The 17,857-nt window shown below is 41.4% G+C and overlaps 2 protein-coding genes across 5 annotated transcripts in view; one reads left to right on the top strand and one right to left on the bottom strand.

Annotated features, from left to right (window-relative positions):
- Positions 1-7,175, bottom strand: part of MIPOL1 (mirror-image polydactyly 1) — a 186,083-nt gene extending 178,908 nt beyond the window's left edge. Inside the window, exon 1 of one of the 2 annotated variants that reach the window (XM_088167305.1) lies at positions 7,128-7,175. The gene's annotated coding sequence lies outside the window, so the exon portion shown is untranslated. The remainder of the gene's footprint in view (positions 1-7,127) is intronic. The other variant, XM_088167306.1, reaches the window with a different exon arrangement.
- Positions 7,176-9,173: 1,998 nt separating this feature from the next.
- SLC25A21 (solute carrier family 25 member 21) overlaps positions 9,174-17,857 on the top strand; it is a 228,455-nt gene continuing 219,771 nt past the window's right edge. For all 3 annotated transcript variants that reach the window (XM_088167309.1, XM_014890727.2, XM_014890720.2), the window contains exon 1: positions 9,174-9,379. In XM_088167309.1, coding sequence (XP_088023435.1) covers positions 9,313-9,379 — 67 coding nt within the window. In that variant the 5' untranslated portion in view covers positions 9,174-9,312. The remainder of the gene's footprint in view (positions 9,380-17,857) is intronic.

The raw sequence follows: 17,857 nt of genomic DNA, 5'->3' as shown, positions 1-17,857 counted from the left end.
AAGGCAAAAAAAAAAAAAAAAGAGTGGAAAAAAGTGAACTAGTGCCTGTGAAAACAGTTTTGAAGTGGTATCCAAGTATTTGATTGGTCTGATTTGATTACACTAAGCAGCTGAATGTCTATCATAGTTCCTTTATCATTCATCTAGTAATATTTGTAAAAAAGAAATAAAAAATAAGAACACTTTTCTGTAGCTCTACAAGAGCTACAAAAGTTTCAATAAATCTTAAAATTGTTTTAAAATTGTGGGTTTTTCACAGCGCCAATTTCTTCATTAAAAGAAAGGCACCAAGCAGCAAACTGATCACTCAGTGCTTATGGCAAATCTCAGACAAGGAAAACCACATCCTAATACTCTGCCATAATAGCAAATGGAAAAACTGTGTCTGTGCCTGTGTCTGCGCACACACAAGAACCACACTATAGAAATACATGGTGAAAAATACTGCTTTGTTTCTCATGCTTGTATCTAAAAATTTACATAGCCAATTTAACACTTTCCCACCCCCTAATCACTTAATGCCTAAAATTTCTATAGAACCTGAAATTTTATTTACTTGAATGTGAATCACAAGAACAGATCGAGAAGCAGCATCTTAAAGCAAGTCCAACTGCAGATCACAGAAATTTTAAGTTAAGAATACTATTTAAGGAAAGTAAGTTGTGACTTTCTAAAAGTAGTACTAATAACTTTATTAAACTATTCTATGGATACTAATGATTTTATTATATCAACACAACTAATGATATAAGATGGGATAATTTAGGCAACTATATAACAAGCCTAAATTATAATATCTGACACAACACTGCATTAGATAAGTATCTTCACATTTACCCCTATAATCTCTCTCAAAGAGCACTAACTTTCAAAAAGTATGTATCATACCATTACTGAGAAATAAATGCTCAAAAAAAGAACACACTAACTTTTGCATAACTTCTTTCAATAGCTTTGAATGGAATGTCTTAACTTTTCTATGTATGCTCAGTCAGTGTTCTCATATCTCTTAACTGCATTCAGCTGCAAGCTGAGATACTATTTTTCTTGGTAACTAGGTTTATCTTTTTTTAAAGTTAAATCTGTAACAATAGCAAAAAAACAACAGAAATATAATTGTTGAAATATCAAAATTAACAAGGAGAGGAGATCAAACACGTACATTTGGAAATAGTGCAATGAAAGAAAGCTAAAGCAGAGTTGATTAATCCCAAAGGAAACAAGTCAAGAACATATTTTAAAAAAATGTAATACAAAGTTTTATACATATTTAACTTTATGCACTAAAAACTGAAACAACAAAAAATTGCATTTTAAATTGTGTGAACATTCTACAAATAATAAATATTTTAATACTTTTAATTTCCATACACCTAAACTGCCATGCCTTGGAAAGCCCTATGCCCTTTTTCACCAAGACAATCTAAGCTTAGGATCATTCTTCTGTTAAATTGGAAACTAAGAACATTTTCGAGTTCTAGTCCCACCAAGAGCAATTCATACACATGCCCACCCATGAAGTAATTCTTCAGCGCTAAATATTCCCTTTAGAACCGGACATTTTTATTTATAAGCTAAAGTACAAGTGAACTTGTAAATTGGCTTAAATAAATTACTACCATAAATTAAATGCAGTCTGTTTGCTTCAAGTACAGCAGTTTTTGATCCCATGTTAAAATCTTTCACAGTGGAGCATAAAACAGCATTTTCAGAGCAGTTTTGATTCAGATACAACCCCGCTCTCATTCCACAAATCCCAGTGGTAACAGCCATCCTCTCCCTAAAAAGACATAATCAATAACCAAGCATATTAATCCTTCTTTGTCCTAATACTACTACATTACTGCACCAGATTAGATTTTTCTAATTTATTTCACACTTAATATTTAAATTAGTGCATAGCTAGTCAGAATATTGCTATTTAAATGAACGTATAACTTAAAGATCAAATTCTGTCTTCAACAGATTTACATAAAAGGACAGAAAGGATAACATTTGTCTACCAGCATGTTACGTGAATCTCCTTAACTCAATTTATTACGGATTTCATGGTGCAAAAATTAATGCCCTCCAGGAGCTGAACTCATTACCAATTATTTCTTCCAAACCCACACTGTAATCCCATGCTTTTGTGACCAATGGCAGTTTTGCCATTCACTTAAAGGGAAGTTGGATCTGTTGTTCCTGGGTTTGCTACTCTAGCAAGAGATAATGAACAAAATGATACCACAGCCACTGTCTTGACTTTTTTCCTATTACGTAACAGATACTATGAACTGGTCTAATGTATTTTAATCCCTGCTAAAAATAAAACAAACACATTGATGATAATTTTAACTACACATGAAGTCAGAATTACATACCTTTTTTCAATGTGAATTTCCAGAATATATTTCAGCAACTACCAGCCTGTAAGTCACACATTGACTCTACTCAGCTCTTCAACCCTTGCCCTACTCTAGAACCCACAGGAGCATTTCTGCAGTCATCTGGTGCTCATGTAGCACATCCAAGTCACAACACACGTACAAACAGCCTCCCACCAGCCACTTGATCCAATAAACTCCTTCCACATGCCTGCTAGAGAAACACACAGGTAAACAAAACAAAAAGTAACAAACAAAAAAGGGAAGAAAATAAGCTATACACATACTCTGGTAGCCAAAATGAAGTTGATCATAGGCCCCAGTTACCACAACTCTAAGCTTCAAAATAAAGAATGCTTTCAGAATAATAACTGAACCACTGAGCTTTAATTCCTCTGAAAAGCAGGAAATAAATATTACAATGCCTTTGGCAAGACTCAGCCAACTGTAACAGGGCACAGTAAATACAATAAGCTGTTTCCATGTTTAGATGTTCAATAAAATAGAGTAAACCCTTAAGCCACACATACTGCATTATGATAGGAATCCACTGGTATTCGATTTACATGATCATGTCTGTTATATGTACTTCATGCCTGTTTCACATGTCATACAAAAAGTTTCAAGAAATTGAATTTATTTTAGAGAACTGTAATCTCCATGTGAACATTTAAAAAAATACTATGTGATTCATTAATACTATGAAAACCAAAGATCAATCCGAGCAGTATCTCATGTCGCAGTGGGCTGACTGACTGGAATCCAGGTGCCCACCAAAGCTGCTCTATCACTGCCTCCTCAGCCATACAGGACAAAGAAAAACATAACAAAAGCCTCACTCACCAATTACCATCATAGGCAAAAAAGATTTGACTCCGGGAAATACTGAACTTTAAAACACCTTCCTCCCCCTTCTTGGGCTTAACTTTACTCCCAGTTTTCTCTACCTCCTCCCCATCGCAGAGCAAAGGGACAGAAACAGGGTTTACAGTCAGTTCATCACACATTGTCTATGCTGCTCCTTCGTCCATGGGGAGAGCACTCTGAGGAGTGACATTCCTTCCCTCCTTCAGTGTGGGGTCCCTCCCACAAGAGAAAATCCTCCATGAACTTCAACATGATTACTTCCCATTGACTAACTATTCACAAACTGCTCCAGCTTGAGTCCCTTCCACATGGTTCAATCTTTCACGAACAAGCTCCTCCAACATGGGTCCCCCCATGGCTCCCCCTGCCAACAAACCTGCTCTATCATGAGCCTGCCAGGAGCATGGTACAGTCAGTACAGGTTTCCCACAGGGTCACCAGCTCCAGTGTGGGGTCCTCTGTGGGCTGCAGGTGGATCTCTGTTCCACCATGGATGTCCATGGACTAAAGGGGCACAGCTGCCTCACCATGGACTGCACAACAGGCTGCAGGGGAATCTCTTCTCTGATGGCTGGAGCACCTGCTCCCTCTCCTTTGTCACCGACCTTGGTGTCCGCAGAATTTTTCCTCTCATGCATTCTAACTGCTCTCTCCAGCTGCAAGTGAGAATTCCCAGTCCTTCCCCCCTTTCTTAACTCCGTTATCCCAGAGGTGCTGCCGCTGCTGCTGACAGGGTCAGCCTTGGCCAGCAGTGGATCCATATTGAAGCTGGCTGGCATTGGCTCTGTCAGACATGAGGGAAGCTTCTAGCAGCTTTTCACAAAAGACCCTCTGTAGCTCCCCTGCTAAAGAACCTCGTCACATAAAGCCAATACATATATAAGCTATTTTCAAAATTCTAATATATTCTATTCTTTACTATATCAAAGGCCACCACTCCCAGAAACTGTTAGTTTGCATTTTAACCTGTCCCTAAAGGACAAAGGCCCACATCAAGAATCATCATGGAAAACAGAAGCCTGCTGTTATGAAACAAGCAGGGAGCTTCTTCACAAAACTAGTAGGAGCATGCCAAGCATCCTGCCACTTAAAAAACTGGTGGCTAAAAGCAGCAGAGAATCATCTTAACAACTGAGCATTTACACTGGTTCTTTCCATAGCTGTATCTGTTCTGCAAGTAAAGGTTCAATACTGTTTTTCTTACTCCTTCAAAATAATTTTTCTTTCAAAGGAAAAAGGCAGCAATCATACTTACAGGAATATCTGTCAGTTGCGACATTAACTTGTAGTTAAATCTATCAATAGTGGGCAGCCCAGAAGGGTCAGTTGTTTGTTTCAAAGGTAAATTTCAAAACATCAACTGCCTGCATAGGATAACAGATGTAAAAGTGAGAAGAAGCCTCTACGTTGATTTGGGTGATCTGCACTAAAGCGAGCATCAACTCAGATCACCAATTCATAGGTTACAGTCATTGCACTATGGCATTTCACTGCCATCAACATACAGCATCTGCTCTGCCCTATGTTTGGCAGACTAAAAAGTAGGTACCATTAGGATATCTCTCAAGTTCGTAACTAATTTTACACAAAACTGTAATCTATAGGCAGGATGCTCTTCCTCTTCACCCTCAGCTCATGTATATCTTCTTGCTTTAAATTCTAATGAATCATTTGTTGATTCTTTCCATAGAGGACTATCAAACATGTATTTCCTCTTCTCCCCTAATCTCTTCTAGCAGGATCCAAAAACTCTCTTACTTTTTTATTAACCTAGGCACGCTCAGAAACTAAAACCCCCACGAACTGCAAAAAGGTAAACGTAGGTCATGAGGCATCAGTACCATACTATTTCTGCCAGTAATACAGTGTGTTGGATTTGTCTTGCTGCAAGAGAAATACAAAGCCTTAAACAAAACTTTGTTTTGCTTCTTACTGGTCAGGGAAAGAGTTTAACGCTATTATAATGCATTTCTAATTCAGCAGCATCTAGAATGACTTCTAACGAACACGGGGATAAATTAACAGAATATGAAGAAAAGTAACATTTCCTTTTTCAAAACAAGCAAACTAATAACTAAAAGAGAAATTAAGTAAATCCAGAAACAAGGCAAGCAAACAAACTAAAAGGCAAGAAATAGAATTAGTTATCATGTGAAAACTGGGGAAGAGATCCTTAAAATGTAATTTGTTACCCACTACTATTGGGCAGTAGTCCCCATTACATACTGTAATGAGAATCATCCTCTGAGGAACTTGCAGTACCATTGCAAGAAAACCTGTAATACCTGCAGAAACTAGTAGCAGCAACTGTCCCTACCTATGGGCACATAGGTATATATAATGTAATATATATACCTATATACCCATATATAATCCTATATGTAATTTAATCTCCTCTCTTCACTTTTCATACTGCAACTAGAATTGCAGTAATTTCTTCTTAGCTCGACAGGCAAGACAACTTTATAACTTTCAAGATCAATAAGTGCTAATCCCTTCACCAGTGACAGAAGAGGGGGCAGAAGAGCTCATAGCCGTCAAATTGATGGCACCTCACTGGTGTACATAGCTCTGTCTCACACAGCTGAGAATCTTGTCATGAATGACAACATTCTGGGTACTAAACAGCAAAATAAAACAAAACAGAACTGCCACATAAGCAGCATGTTTAACTGGCACGATAGTTTTAACTCTTGTTTAAAAGTTAGTGCCATAGTATATTTAAATAAACAAATAATCTAAACTAAGTGGTTTCAAGTTAAACCAGATTGTACATTCCCACAGCAGAACTGGTCAAGTATGGATACCCAAGGACAGGTACAAGAACAAGGCAAGCACATCCTTGCATTTCCCTGAAACCCACAGATCCTAGAATCTCCAGGATTTGCAGCTCTGAGATCTGAGCCAGAAAGCACATTGCTGTGGTTAACCGATTTTTCTTCCACAGATAAAGCACTGCAATTTAAGACTGTTCTAACTGTAGTTGGAACTTCCTGGAATATTCAAAAGCCACTACGGTGCTGCAGGGCACTCTGAATTCCCAAATTCGGGCTGAACAAATTCCTATAGCAACCCAGCTCCAATCATCTCAACCCCCTGAAGTTGTACCTAGACCCAGCTGTAGTTTTGCCACGGACAAACATCAGAGGGTGTGCTGTCTCAGGTAAAATAGTCCTTTGGGTACATTTACTGAATGTTTTTCTCCCAAACAGTTCACACTGAGAAACCATAGCCTTTTTCCTCAACAGAAATAGACTCTCACATCATCATCAAGAATTATGAATAGCAGAAATTACAACAGGAGCTGAGGTACATAGCTCATTGGGATTTCCTAAGCAGCTTCAAGTCATTAAAAAAAAAGCACAAACTTTATTTTGGCAAGTTCTTTCGGTGCGATTTTTTTCCTTCTTTTTTAATGTATTGCTACAAGGCTGAGTATCTTCCACAGTTAGTTCTCATCTGACACTGAAGAACCAGGTCCGACGGTCCGAATTTGTTCGGGGCACGTTTCATCTCGGGCTGTCCCCCTCCCGTCCGTCCCTTCCCTCCCGCTCCAAATCGCGCATCCCCGCACGGGAAACTTGCTTCCCCTATCTGCAGCTGCGGAGCGGGCGCTAAGCCGGCCGAGCCGGGTGGCCCTGCGGCCACGGGAGGTCACATTAACCCAGCCAAGAGGCTGCCGCGGCACACGCAGCCGGTCAGCGGCGCAAGGGCCCGGCGGAGGAGGCCGGGCAGGGCCGCTTGCCCGCGGGGAGGCGCTGGGGGCAGAGCGGCCCGACCTAACGCAGCCTCGGCGAGACGCGCCGCCGCCGCGCAGCCCCGCCGCGGAGGATGGGGCGAGTTCCGACCCGAGCGCCGCGGGGCGGCCCCGACCCGGCCCCGCCGCCCCGTTACCTGCGCGCTCCGGCCCCGCCGCCGCCTCCGCAACAAAGCCGCGGGCGGACGGGGGAGGGGCGCGCGCGCCCGGCGCCCTCGGGAGCGCGCAGCGGCGGGGCCGCGGCCCGGGGGCGGGGCCAGGCGGCGGGGCCGGGGCGCGGGTGTGGCGCCGCCCTGCGGGCGGGAGAGGCGGCGCGGCGGGGCCGGGATGGGCGCAGTAACTACAGAGGGAAACAGACCCTGCCAGGGATATCGAGGAAAATAATGGAGTGGCGCTCATGTACTGGTTTGGGAAGAGGCCATATGGAAATAGGATTAAGCCTAGAAATGCTTTAGGAAACCTGCACACACTGGGAAGGTTGCCCTTTGTGGGGGAGGAGGCAGAGGTGGATGGAAAATAAGGGAGATGTGCCATATGTGAAAGAGATTTCCAGTTGGGGAATTGAATTAGGGGACGTAGATTTCTGAATACTGAAATGAATTTTGAATACTGAAATATTTTTGAATACTGTGAAACAACTTTATTAGTTTCCTAACAACAGCAGAGGTTGAGTTTCAAGGAGCAAGTGTTATGGTACTGTGTGAACACATCTATGTAACTTACATGCACTCTGACCGTTATTTTTCATTTTCTTCATGTAAACCTTATCTTTGATGCAGGGACACCTTCTGCAGAAAGTAAATCTATCTGACCAGTTTCTGCACTCTCTGATGAGCTCCAAATTCTCTTTGCTGTCGAAATACTGTAGCAAAGTCCACCTTAATACTAGATTAACTATTTGTACCCAAGGGAACATTGCCCAGGGAGACGTACGTCTCTGCAACAAAAAAGTGGTGATGCTTCAGCATCTGCTTTTTGATGATAGGGAGCACTGGAGACTTGATCATCCAGAAGTATTTATTGAGCAGCAGTCTCAAGGAGCCAAACCAAGGGAACTAAGGCAAATGCTAATGAAACATTGAAGTTGAGATTTTAATTACTTGAAGGTCAGCACAGTCAATGTTTATTAATTTAAGGGAGTTAGTCTATATTCCCACAACAATCTGCACTCAGCTCCTACACAGATCAAAAATTCATGTTATTGTTTATTGGCTGATGCATTCAAGTTATACAACTGAATGCTGTACCTGACTATTATTCCTTTTTGCAATTAGGGTCTTGGTCTTTTAACATTTTATTAATACTTCTCTGTATATTTCCTATGTTCTCATCCTTTTCAGTAGCAATAAACCCGTTGTTTTTCTCTTTGTTCTACTTTACAAAAGGCTACATTTCCTTTCAAGCTTAGAACCTTTAGTCAGTTAGCAACATTTGTGACTAAACTATCACAAAACACTCGCAGACACTCTGCAAACTAATATACCAGAATATCCCTATGAACTGTATTGCCCTTCAATGGTGTTGCCTCTGGGATGAGCTCATGCTGTCCCCCACGTTGTACTCGGGCATCTTCTGGAAAAGCAGAGATTAGCCTTGCCGAAAGCAGTGCTTGGTCTGTTGGCAATGGCGCTATTTCCCACCACTTCCAGCCCCGTACCCTTGTCACCGTTTAGTTTACTAAGATGGGCCAACAGGTTCGTGTAACACATTTAATAGTTACTCTCCAAGTGACAAAGTACTCGTGTCCTTCGAACATCGAAGAGCTGGAGCCAACCTTTAGACTAAAGGTTTTAAAAGGACAGTAGTCTTCAAAAAGACAGCCTGTGAGCCCAGCGGCACCACCGACCCTTCCTAGAAGCTGAGCAGCAGAGGATGTGCGGGTGTTAGGACGTGCGCTGCACAGCACAGCCCCGAGGCAGGAGCGCAGGGCCCGAGCAGGAGACCGGCTGCTGTCCCCCGCCGACTCGCTGTCAGTGCCACAGCCTCGCTCCCCGCCCCAGCCTGGGCGATCGCCGCGCCGGCCGTTCCGGCTCTGCCCCTGAGAGAGAGAGGCTGCCGCTATCCCGGCTGGAAGCGACGCCCGTAGCGGCGAGCCCGAGCGCTGCCCGGGGCCGCCCTCTGCCCGGGGCCGGCTGCCAAAGGCCGCCGCGGGGCCGCGCAGCCCAGCGCCACCGCCCCCGGCCTTCGCGCTCCCCCTCCTGCCCTCTGATAACCGCGGCCCCCCAGGCTCTTCCCCACCCGCCCAGCGCGGACTCGGCCCCGGCTCGGCAGCCGCTCTCCAGGCGCCAGCTGCCTCTCGTCGCCGCCGCGGCGCGGGCAAGGATGGCTCGGCAGCCCCGGGGCTTTCTGCAGGAGGCGTCTCACCAAGTCGTCGCCGGGGGTTCGGCGGGTGAGTGGATGCGTTCCTCGTGGGCGGGAAGGGTCTGCCCGTCCCCCGATGGCGCTCCGCCAACTCGAGGCGCCGGCGGCCGCGCCGCCTTCCCCTCTCCGCGCTGCTCGGGCGGCGGGGAACGAACCGGCTCAGCGGGGGCTCCTCCCCCGCCGGGCGGTGCGGACGGGCCGGGAGGCGACCCAAGCCCGGGGGTCCGGGGCAACTTCTGTACGGTGCTCGGCCCGCCGGTGGGGCAGGGGGGTGACGGGGCGCTGCCTGGCTCCGCGGTGTATCTGCGCCACGCACGCCCTGCAGCCCCTCGGGCGATAAGAGTGGCGGGCGCGCCCCTTCAACGGCAGCAGCCGGCGGCGTCCCCGAGCGCGCCTCTGCGCACAGCCGGCCCCAAGCACTGGAGCGGGGATCCGCCTCCGGAGCCGGCATACGGGACGGAAAACGGAGCCGCCCAGCTCGGTCGCCTTCGTCGTTTCGCTCTTCGTGGCTGAGATACCGCGAAACCAATGCGGGGCTGCAGTGGAAATGCATTTCTGTGGGGTTTTAAAAATACTTTCAGGAATGACGACGTTACTAGTTAATATGTAGTCTATTTGTACTGCAAACTACAGATGTCAAAATCGTACACTCCTGTTTAGCAGTGAGAGCGTTGCTGGTCAATTTCTTCAGGTTTCCTATCTAAACCCCAGTGAAACTGAAATATTTAAATCAGCCTGCAGTGTACGGCCTTTTAACACAATATCCTGTTCTTTCAGTCTGTATATGTAAATCTTGTTAATATTTCAACTATGTAGTGTATTTTTAAGTGTTCCTTAGTGCCTCTTCTGAGGTCTAAATGCTGTATGTCTTATTATGTTTTACGTGAAAGAGAAGAGCTACATGGTAGTGTTGCTGTGTCTTACGTAATGCTTCAGTGCAATGTGTGCAAGAAAAATTCTCTTGTGATTGAGACCTGTGTGACCGTGACACTACATGTGAGCTGGTCTTCCATTCCCTGTAATTCCCCTGGTACCTCTAAATCCATTTCTATGCATTTCTGCCACCATTACACGTTTGAGCACTTTCTTTTCATGTTAGTGACTCTGTATGCCCTTTGTTTTCAGCATTCTCCTTTGACAGCAAGAGATGTCATAGCAGAAGTGAAGTCTGTCCCAGTGTACTGTATGACTGTTGTCCCAGCCCTTCCAGTGTATTGTGTGACTGCTCATGAAGCTTTTCTGCAGCCTTCAAAATTCTAAAGGTTTTTTGGATTCTACGTGGTACCACCCCCGTCTTCTATAGGAGAGAATGGAAAGGTTTAATCTGTCCTAGACTGTTGAAAACCCTTCATACCCGAAGGGATACTGAAGTGTTTTGCAAGATGACAGATTTATCTGCCCGTAGCAGTTGGCCTGTGCCTTAGTGATTCAGATTGATCTAGTGCACTGTTACCATCCTCTGGCAGGAGCCTGTTTTTGTAGAGGCTCTCGTTGTAGAAAAACAGATTGCCTAACACAACAGAAAGAAAACTGTCATTTAGATAAATGAAAAATATTTGGTAATCTGGTTGGCATCAGTATTAGGGTGAAAGAATTTTCAAGGAGACAACTGATCTGCACACAACACTTTATAAAAAAAAGTATAATGTGAGAGGCCTGTTGTATCTAGTCCAGAGGCATAATGTTAAAGATGCTTGCAACCTTTTGCTTAATCTACTGTCAGGCAGGCAAGTTCCTTAGCTGTGTCACTAGCCTTAAATTTGTGCAGAAATTTCTATTCATTGGTTTTGAAATAAACCAGTAATGATTTTCGTCTAAGTCTGAACAACACTGAAATTGTACCAGGGCATTTTTAGATGTGTGCTTCAAATGGGAGCTCTAAGGTACATGAGAGGGAAATGGCTGAAAATGGCTGAAAACTTGCTTGACAGATACTTAGAACTCAGTGGTGTTTTTTCCTGCTAATTTATAGAGAAAGTAGAAGATGAAGGCTGGAGTTTTGAGGTTTTCAGTCTAAAGGTTAATTTTCTTAGGCAAGTGTAGATCCAACGTGGAAAAGGTGGAAGCAAGGAGAAAATGATTGAGTTTGTTTCCTGACCTTAGTTTCCCAATGTTACTTTGACCACCCTATATTGCTTTTGGCTGTCTCTGCAAAAGGACATAGGACTCTTGCAGGTGTTTCGTTCTGTTTCCTGGCCTCAAGTGAATGCCACAGACATCCTAGGGTGAGTTCGCTGTCTGTACCACAGCTTGGTATTTAGAAAGAAACAAAATCAACCAACCAAAAAAACCCCAAACAAACAAATAAAAAAACCTACCCAAACCAAACAAAAAAACGCCAAGCAAACATAAATTATTCTTAGTTAAGCTGTTGTCTAAGGAAGATACTGTAAGTTGGACTCTGTCAAAGCAATGGTAGGAAAGTTCTGAGATGTTTGAGAATGAATGGCACAGCTCAATAGGTGTAATTGAAGGGTCAGAAATATTGCCTGCATAAGTAAATTGAGAGGTTATTTAGTATCTGTATGTCTGATGCAAAAAGATCTGATAAGAAATAATTCTGCTAGGTTGAGTGGAAAATTCTTGGAGATAAGCCTAAGTTGGCAGAACAGGAAGAAAGGGATTTTTTGACGCTTCATGGAAGATGCCAGGACTTGTTCATGGACTTAATAAAGACGGGGGAAGAGAAAGAAGGAAAGAAATCAAGCATGACCCCAAGTCTACCGGACTGATAAAATGAAAGATACTGGCATGCTGGAAGGAGGAGAAAGGAAAGTATTCAGTGTTTTAAGAGAAAATATATAAGCATACCGTTGGCTGTCAGAGGCATGGCTAAGTTAAACTTGAACAGCTCTCTGCTGTAATTGAACTGTAAAAGTCAAGCATGACAGATGTCATGCATACTTTGTTTGTGGCAAGGGGTGCGTCTGCTTTCATGTGGCTTGTAATCTGACTTCATGCGAAATGGAAAGCTCTGCTTCCTGAGAGTGAATGAAATTTTACATATGAACCAAGTCTTAGTCTTGGCTTATGTTTCTTCTGCTAGCATTGCTTGCTCCCATCTTTCAGATTCCTCAGTGAAGGTTAATAGCATAATTCAAAATACTTGGTTTTGTTTGTTTGCCTGGGTGTATGACAATAGTGAGGAAAAGGACTTCGACTGAAACGTAATTGGGACACTTCGTTAGTGAGTTCAGGCCCTTCTAGTACAGGGAACTGCAGGCATACTCCTTTTCTCTAGTGGTTAATTAGTAAGCTAAGGCATGTGTGGAATTTATAGCAAAAAATTAAACAGAAAATCAGCTTTAAACTGTAAGGATCACTGTGAAAAGAACAACTTGGGAGCCTCTGACTTCCTTAGATTTATAGCAATTCTTCAAAAGGTTATTTGAGAAACTCAGTCAATGCAGGCTTCAAGTCACAAGAAGAATTGTTTGTCTAAAACACAAAGATAAAAAAAAAATCCTTGTTTTGCCTGCCTGTATGGAAAAGGCAGAAATTAAAATAATAGCGTTGCATACAAAGTCAATGGATATTTCTTTCCTCATAGAGAGGCACTGAATAGTGCAAAGTATGTTATGTGATACCCAGATTAATTTGCAAGACATCCTTGTAACAGAGTGTTGAGTCGGTTTGAATGAAGTGCAAATGTCATAAACAATTGCACAGATACCCTTGGCACAGTGAAGGCAGGTGGCTGGATATAGTTACCCTGAAGGTTTTAGGATGCTTCTACTTGATATAGGTGTGTTCATGTTTTTTAATAACAAAAGACTGCCGATGGAAACAATTAGCTAAAACCACAGGTAACATAAATAAGATTTAGTTTATTTATTATTATTATTTTACTTATTTTTTAGTTGTCTGATCACCTCTCTTTCTTCCATACATGTACAAATAACCTATAAACATTTTAAATTTTGAGTTAAAATGTTGAAGAACTTATTTCATATATTTAGTACATGATAAATACAAAGATGACATGTTTTTCAGATTTGTAATATTTGACCAGTCTTTAAGTACTTTTTTGCTGAAAATTCAATGTCTCTTTGCCAAATTCCATTTAATAAATGAACATGAACTGCAAAATTAATTACTGTAAAATGAATATGGAAAAGTCAGAGCAAAATGAGCTTTAAAATAGAATAATTACTTCGTAGGGAAAATTCAGGCTGATCTTTTTTCCCCCCGTTCTTCGTATTTTCATTAAACAGCAGGGTTTCTTCTTCTCTGTGCTTCTCAGCTTCAATTTTTTAAATATATTTTTAAAAATTTTTCTTTTTTAAGGTGTTAAGTTTCCAGCTGCATTGAAACCTAATAGGATTTGGGAGTCGAATTCTCTTAAGCTGCTTTCAAAGTCCAGACCTTTTCTCTTGAGAGGTGTTTTATTTCAGGAGTAGACAATGTTGATTAACCTGGATAGCAGCAACTTCTTTGAACCAGATCTGTAAGAAGGAAAGCCACTTGTCAAACTAAGATTGTCAAATGCAAATACGGTATTAAAACCAGTGTTTGGTCTTCCTGTTGCAAGAGGAGTTAGGCAGAGAAAAATCATGACAAGGTATTTAGCCAGCATAGTCTATGAAACACCTTAGGTTATTTAGTTCCTGTGAATGGGAGAGGGAGCATGATGTACAGAAAGCACTTGAAACAGCAGGAAAATTAGTTCCATGTCATCTGCATGTGTGCTGGGGTCTCACTGTCTGTGTCTGTGACGAAGCCACTGAAGAGCACTGGTGCCAAGACAGAGCCCTGAGGGATCTGAGGGATGCCACACATCACTGGCCTCCACTTAGACACAGAGCCATGGACCTCAACTCTCTGTCTCTGTCCAGGGAGTGTTTAGGGTGAGCTGATCTTGTTTGATTGAGTCATTGCAGTGTATTAGCAACTATGAACAGCCATTTGGAGCTCTTAAATGTATTTCAAGCCGTGTCTGGAGATTTTTATTTTTTTTAAATGCAGTAACTTTTATATAGGGGTTAAGATATGAAGTAAAATTAACACGTTTATGTAACAGTGACAGAAATAAACTAAGAATTTTAATAATTTCTAACATGTTATGATGCCTGTAGTATGCTTAGTACTTTCTGTAGAAACTGGGACCCTGAGAAGAAGAATTTTTTGATCTGTGGACTCAGATACGGCTCATACCAAACTGCTTGTTGAACTTGGGGATTAAATGTCAGACTTGCTCTGGTACTCACTTAAGGTTTTAGAATCCTGCAGCAATCTCAGAATTCCAAGTGAGTCTTTGTTGCAGATAGGATACACTGGGAAAATTGAGAATTTGGCTGAGCTTTATTTAGTCTGGCATGTTAGCCAATGGGGACAAAACATTTTGTGCACAGAATCCTCCATGGGTGTAAGAAGGCAGATTTTGTATATATGGTAAGCCTGAGGGTTTTCAGAAACGGTATCCACTTTCTATTGTTTTTAGAGTAACAAGTTCTTTTCTCCAAAAACCTCACCCCTTATCTCCCACTCTCCACCATAACCAAACCTGTTAAAACGACCAACTTCTCACCCAGAAAAGGGAGTAATGAAGTGATTTGCACGCATTCGATGTACTGCCCACAAGATGGCAGTGCAATACCACAATAAGATGCTAATGTGCATTTTTCCTGCGTGTGGCAGAGCGATAAAAATGTATGATGAAGCTGTTGCAGATAAGAAGATAAACATATGTCATTTTGAATGATAATATGCGAAATAAAAGCTTAAAGATGTCAAATAAATAATGATCAATAAGTGCTGATTTCATATGTGTACTGCACAACCAATGCCACTGAATTTGACTGTCATTGAATTGACTACAAAAATTGTAAGTGGTGATGTATGGTGATGTATCACTGGTAGAGGTCAATAGATGGTTGTAATGCTAAGATTCGATATATAAATAAAAAGCTTGGGATATATTCGTGTCCAAGTATAATCAATATGCAAATAGCTACTGATTTCCACAGTGAGAAATTTGAGTCTTGATTATTTTAATTTTAGCAGAGATTTTATGCAATATTGCAGAAATGTCATCAAGCTCTCAATGCCAATCCATTACCAAAGATTGCTGTGTTACACACTGCTGTAAGCCTCTGTTAACTTCCTTCAAGTATTTGCAGGCATGAGACGTACAGCAAAGCATAAAAGCTTAAACATGCACACTTCAAAATAAGCTATAAAATTTCGTTGTCAGATTTTAAGGTTAAATAATATTGTGGAATAATTATACATGTAAAAGCATGTAGGTAGTCAAAATAATACTGGAACATGCCTCTTGTAAAATTTGTAGGCAAAAATGCTTTGTCTGCAGAGGCAATTCTGGAGCTGTTATAGCTTCTGTGTGTTACAGCTTCATTACTGTTTATTGTTTCATCAGTTGTGCTTTGTGACTGATGTACATATTCAAATCCATGTTAAATTGTTATAACAAAAATTTATTAGTAAGAATAAAATTCTAACATACAGCAACAAAGCATGACTTTTGATAGCAGTAGATGTGTTTTCTGTGGCAGTGTTCTAGAAGAGAAAAATTAAAACTAATTCTGATTATTTCTGTGCATAATATCTGGCAATTTTGCCTGTTAAATGACGATATTACAAATTTTCCTGTAACTGTAGCTTAGTTTCCATGACATTACCTTGGATGTCCTTATACATGTAAACATTCTTTCTTTATGCTTGCTACTTTTCCATTTCAAGCTAGCAGTGTGGGAGAACACTCCAAATCATACTCCTGAGACTGGAGGAACTCGTCTGTCACGAGATTGAAATTCTCTCTGAAAAATGACTATACTGACCTTTCCAGACTGGTTTAAGTATTATGATTTGGGTTAGTGTGAACGAAAAGAGCTAAAAAGACTAAAGACAAGGGAAAAAAAGCTTTTTTCAGAGAGTGATGTGACTCCTAGAACCTGGAAGTTTTGAAAATCAGTATTGCAATTAATGGATAATAGGGATGCCTCTAAGTATTTTCAAGTATCTCACTCTTGATTATAAAGGCCTTAAATGGGCTCTTCTTCAACTGGACTTGAAAACATACAATTAAATTTTTTCCCCTGGGAGGAGATGAATTGATATTTTCTGCCTGTGGAAACCAGCACTGGTCCTGTTGTTGGGTAAAGTAAATCAATATTGGTTTTTATAATATTAAACTTTCTGATGTCTAATTATTATTTGTGCAAGAAAATATTAAATATCAGTCATCTTAAAATAGTATTTTCTCTGCAGAAAATCTGTACTACAGGTCAACTGTTTGGGGTGTGTTGAAAGTAGAGTAGTTACAGGATAAGTGTCTGCCATTTTTTCTGCAGCATGTCTTCTCCTGAGGAATCATTACAATTAGATATCATTGCATCAACATCTGAAACAGGTTATTAATGGTTCAGTTGTCTGCAGTGGTGGTTTTCTGATGGTTTTCAGAGTCTGAATGTTGTTGAGAAGTCCCACCCATACAGTGGGGAAGGAAATGCAGGAGCAATTGGCCTTTAGATCTTTAGATCTTTTCAATCACCGAACTACACTGTTAACAGCTGCTTTTGTTTTCCCTCTGGATCATTTTCAATCCATCAATTTTTGTCAGGAAGCACAGTTTATGGGTCATCTTTTAGTCTTTAGTCAATGAATCATTTCCCAGTTCAGTGTGTTATCCTAGTTTCCTGGACTTTTTACTGTTTTTATTATACTGAAGTGTGCAGATATGTGGCTGGTGCCCCCAAACAGCAACACTCCCAAAAGCAAATGAGAGTCTTAGTAGCCCTTGCAGTTTCAGAAAATTCTTTGTATTATTTATTCCACTTCCTCTTAGAGCCAATTCTGAATGGCTTTGCAACAGATTAAGGTTTACTTGTTTTTCTATTACTAACATTTTTTCCTTAATATTTAGTTAGATGGTTGATTTTCAAAATTAGTACATATTTTGAATGTGTAGCAAATATCACTCAACTTTGTTTTCTTGGCTGGCTCCAGATAACATACTGAACTCAGTAAAACATGAAGGGCATGGTGAAAGAAAAAAAAAAAGGTTCTAACTGCCATAATCAGAGAGACAGAAACAAAATTTAATTCTTCATTATGGATTCTATGATATTTGATGTCTCTTCCAGCTTATAGAGCTACGTGATGAATTTCTGAATTTGAAAGTTTGACTATAATTTCAGTTTAAAACCAAATCTTATCCTCAGTGTTTTGGCATTAAAGCTTGAAATGATGAACTGTAGATGTTTTAAGGACCAAACAGTAAAGATGCTGCTCCTGATCTTTAGATGAATTTTTGGATCTGAGCCATGAAGTTATGAATGCTTGAGATTTGTGGTGCACTGAGGGTGTTTAGGTTGGTTACATGTATGTTCTCCATAGGCAGGTTTGCAATGCTGCCTTGCGTGGGCTGGTGTACACATGTGCACAACATTACCCCATGGCAAGAAGTAGAAAGCAATGGGTCAGGGTGCTTATAGGTTTTTAGAAAAATTTATTTTCCAAGACATTGCCTTACTATTGATGCTGACCA

Source organism: Sturnus vulgaris, chromosome 6 (genome assembly GCF_052056855.1).
Source record: "Sturnus vulgaris isolate bStuVul1 chromosome 6, bStuVul1.hap1, whole genome shotgun sequence".
NCBI lineage: Eukaryota > Metazoa > Chordata > Aves > Passeriformes > Sturnidae > Sturnus > Sturnus vulgaris.
Note: the sequence above shows the minus strand (reverse complement) of the source record. Positions and strands in the feature narration are given on the sequence as shown.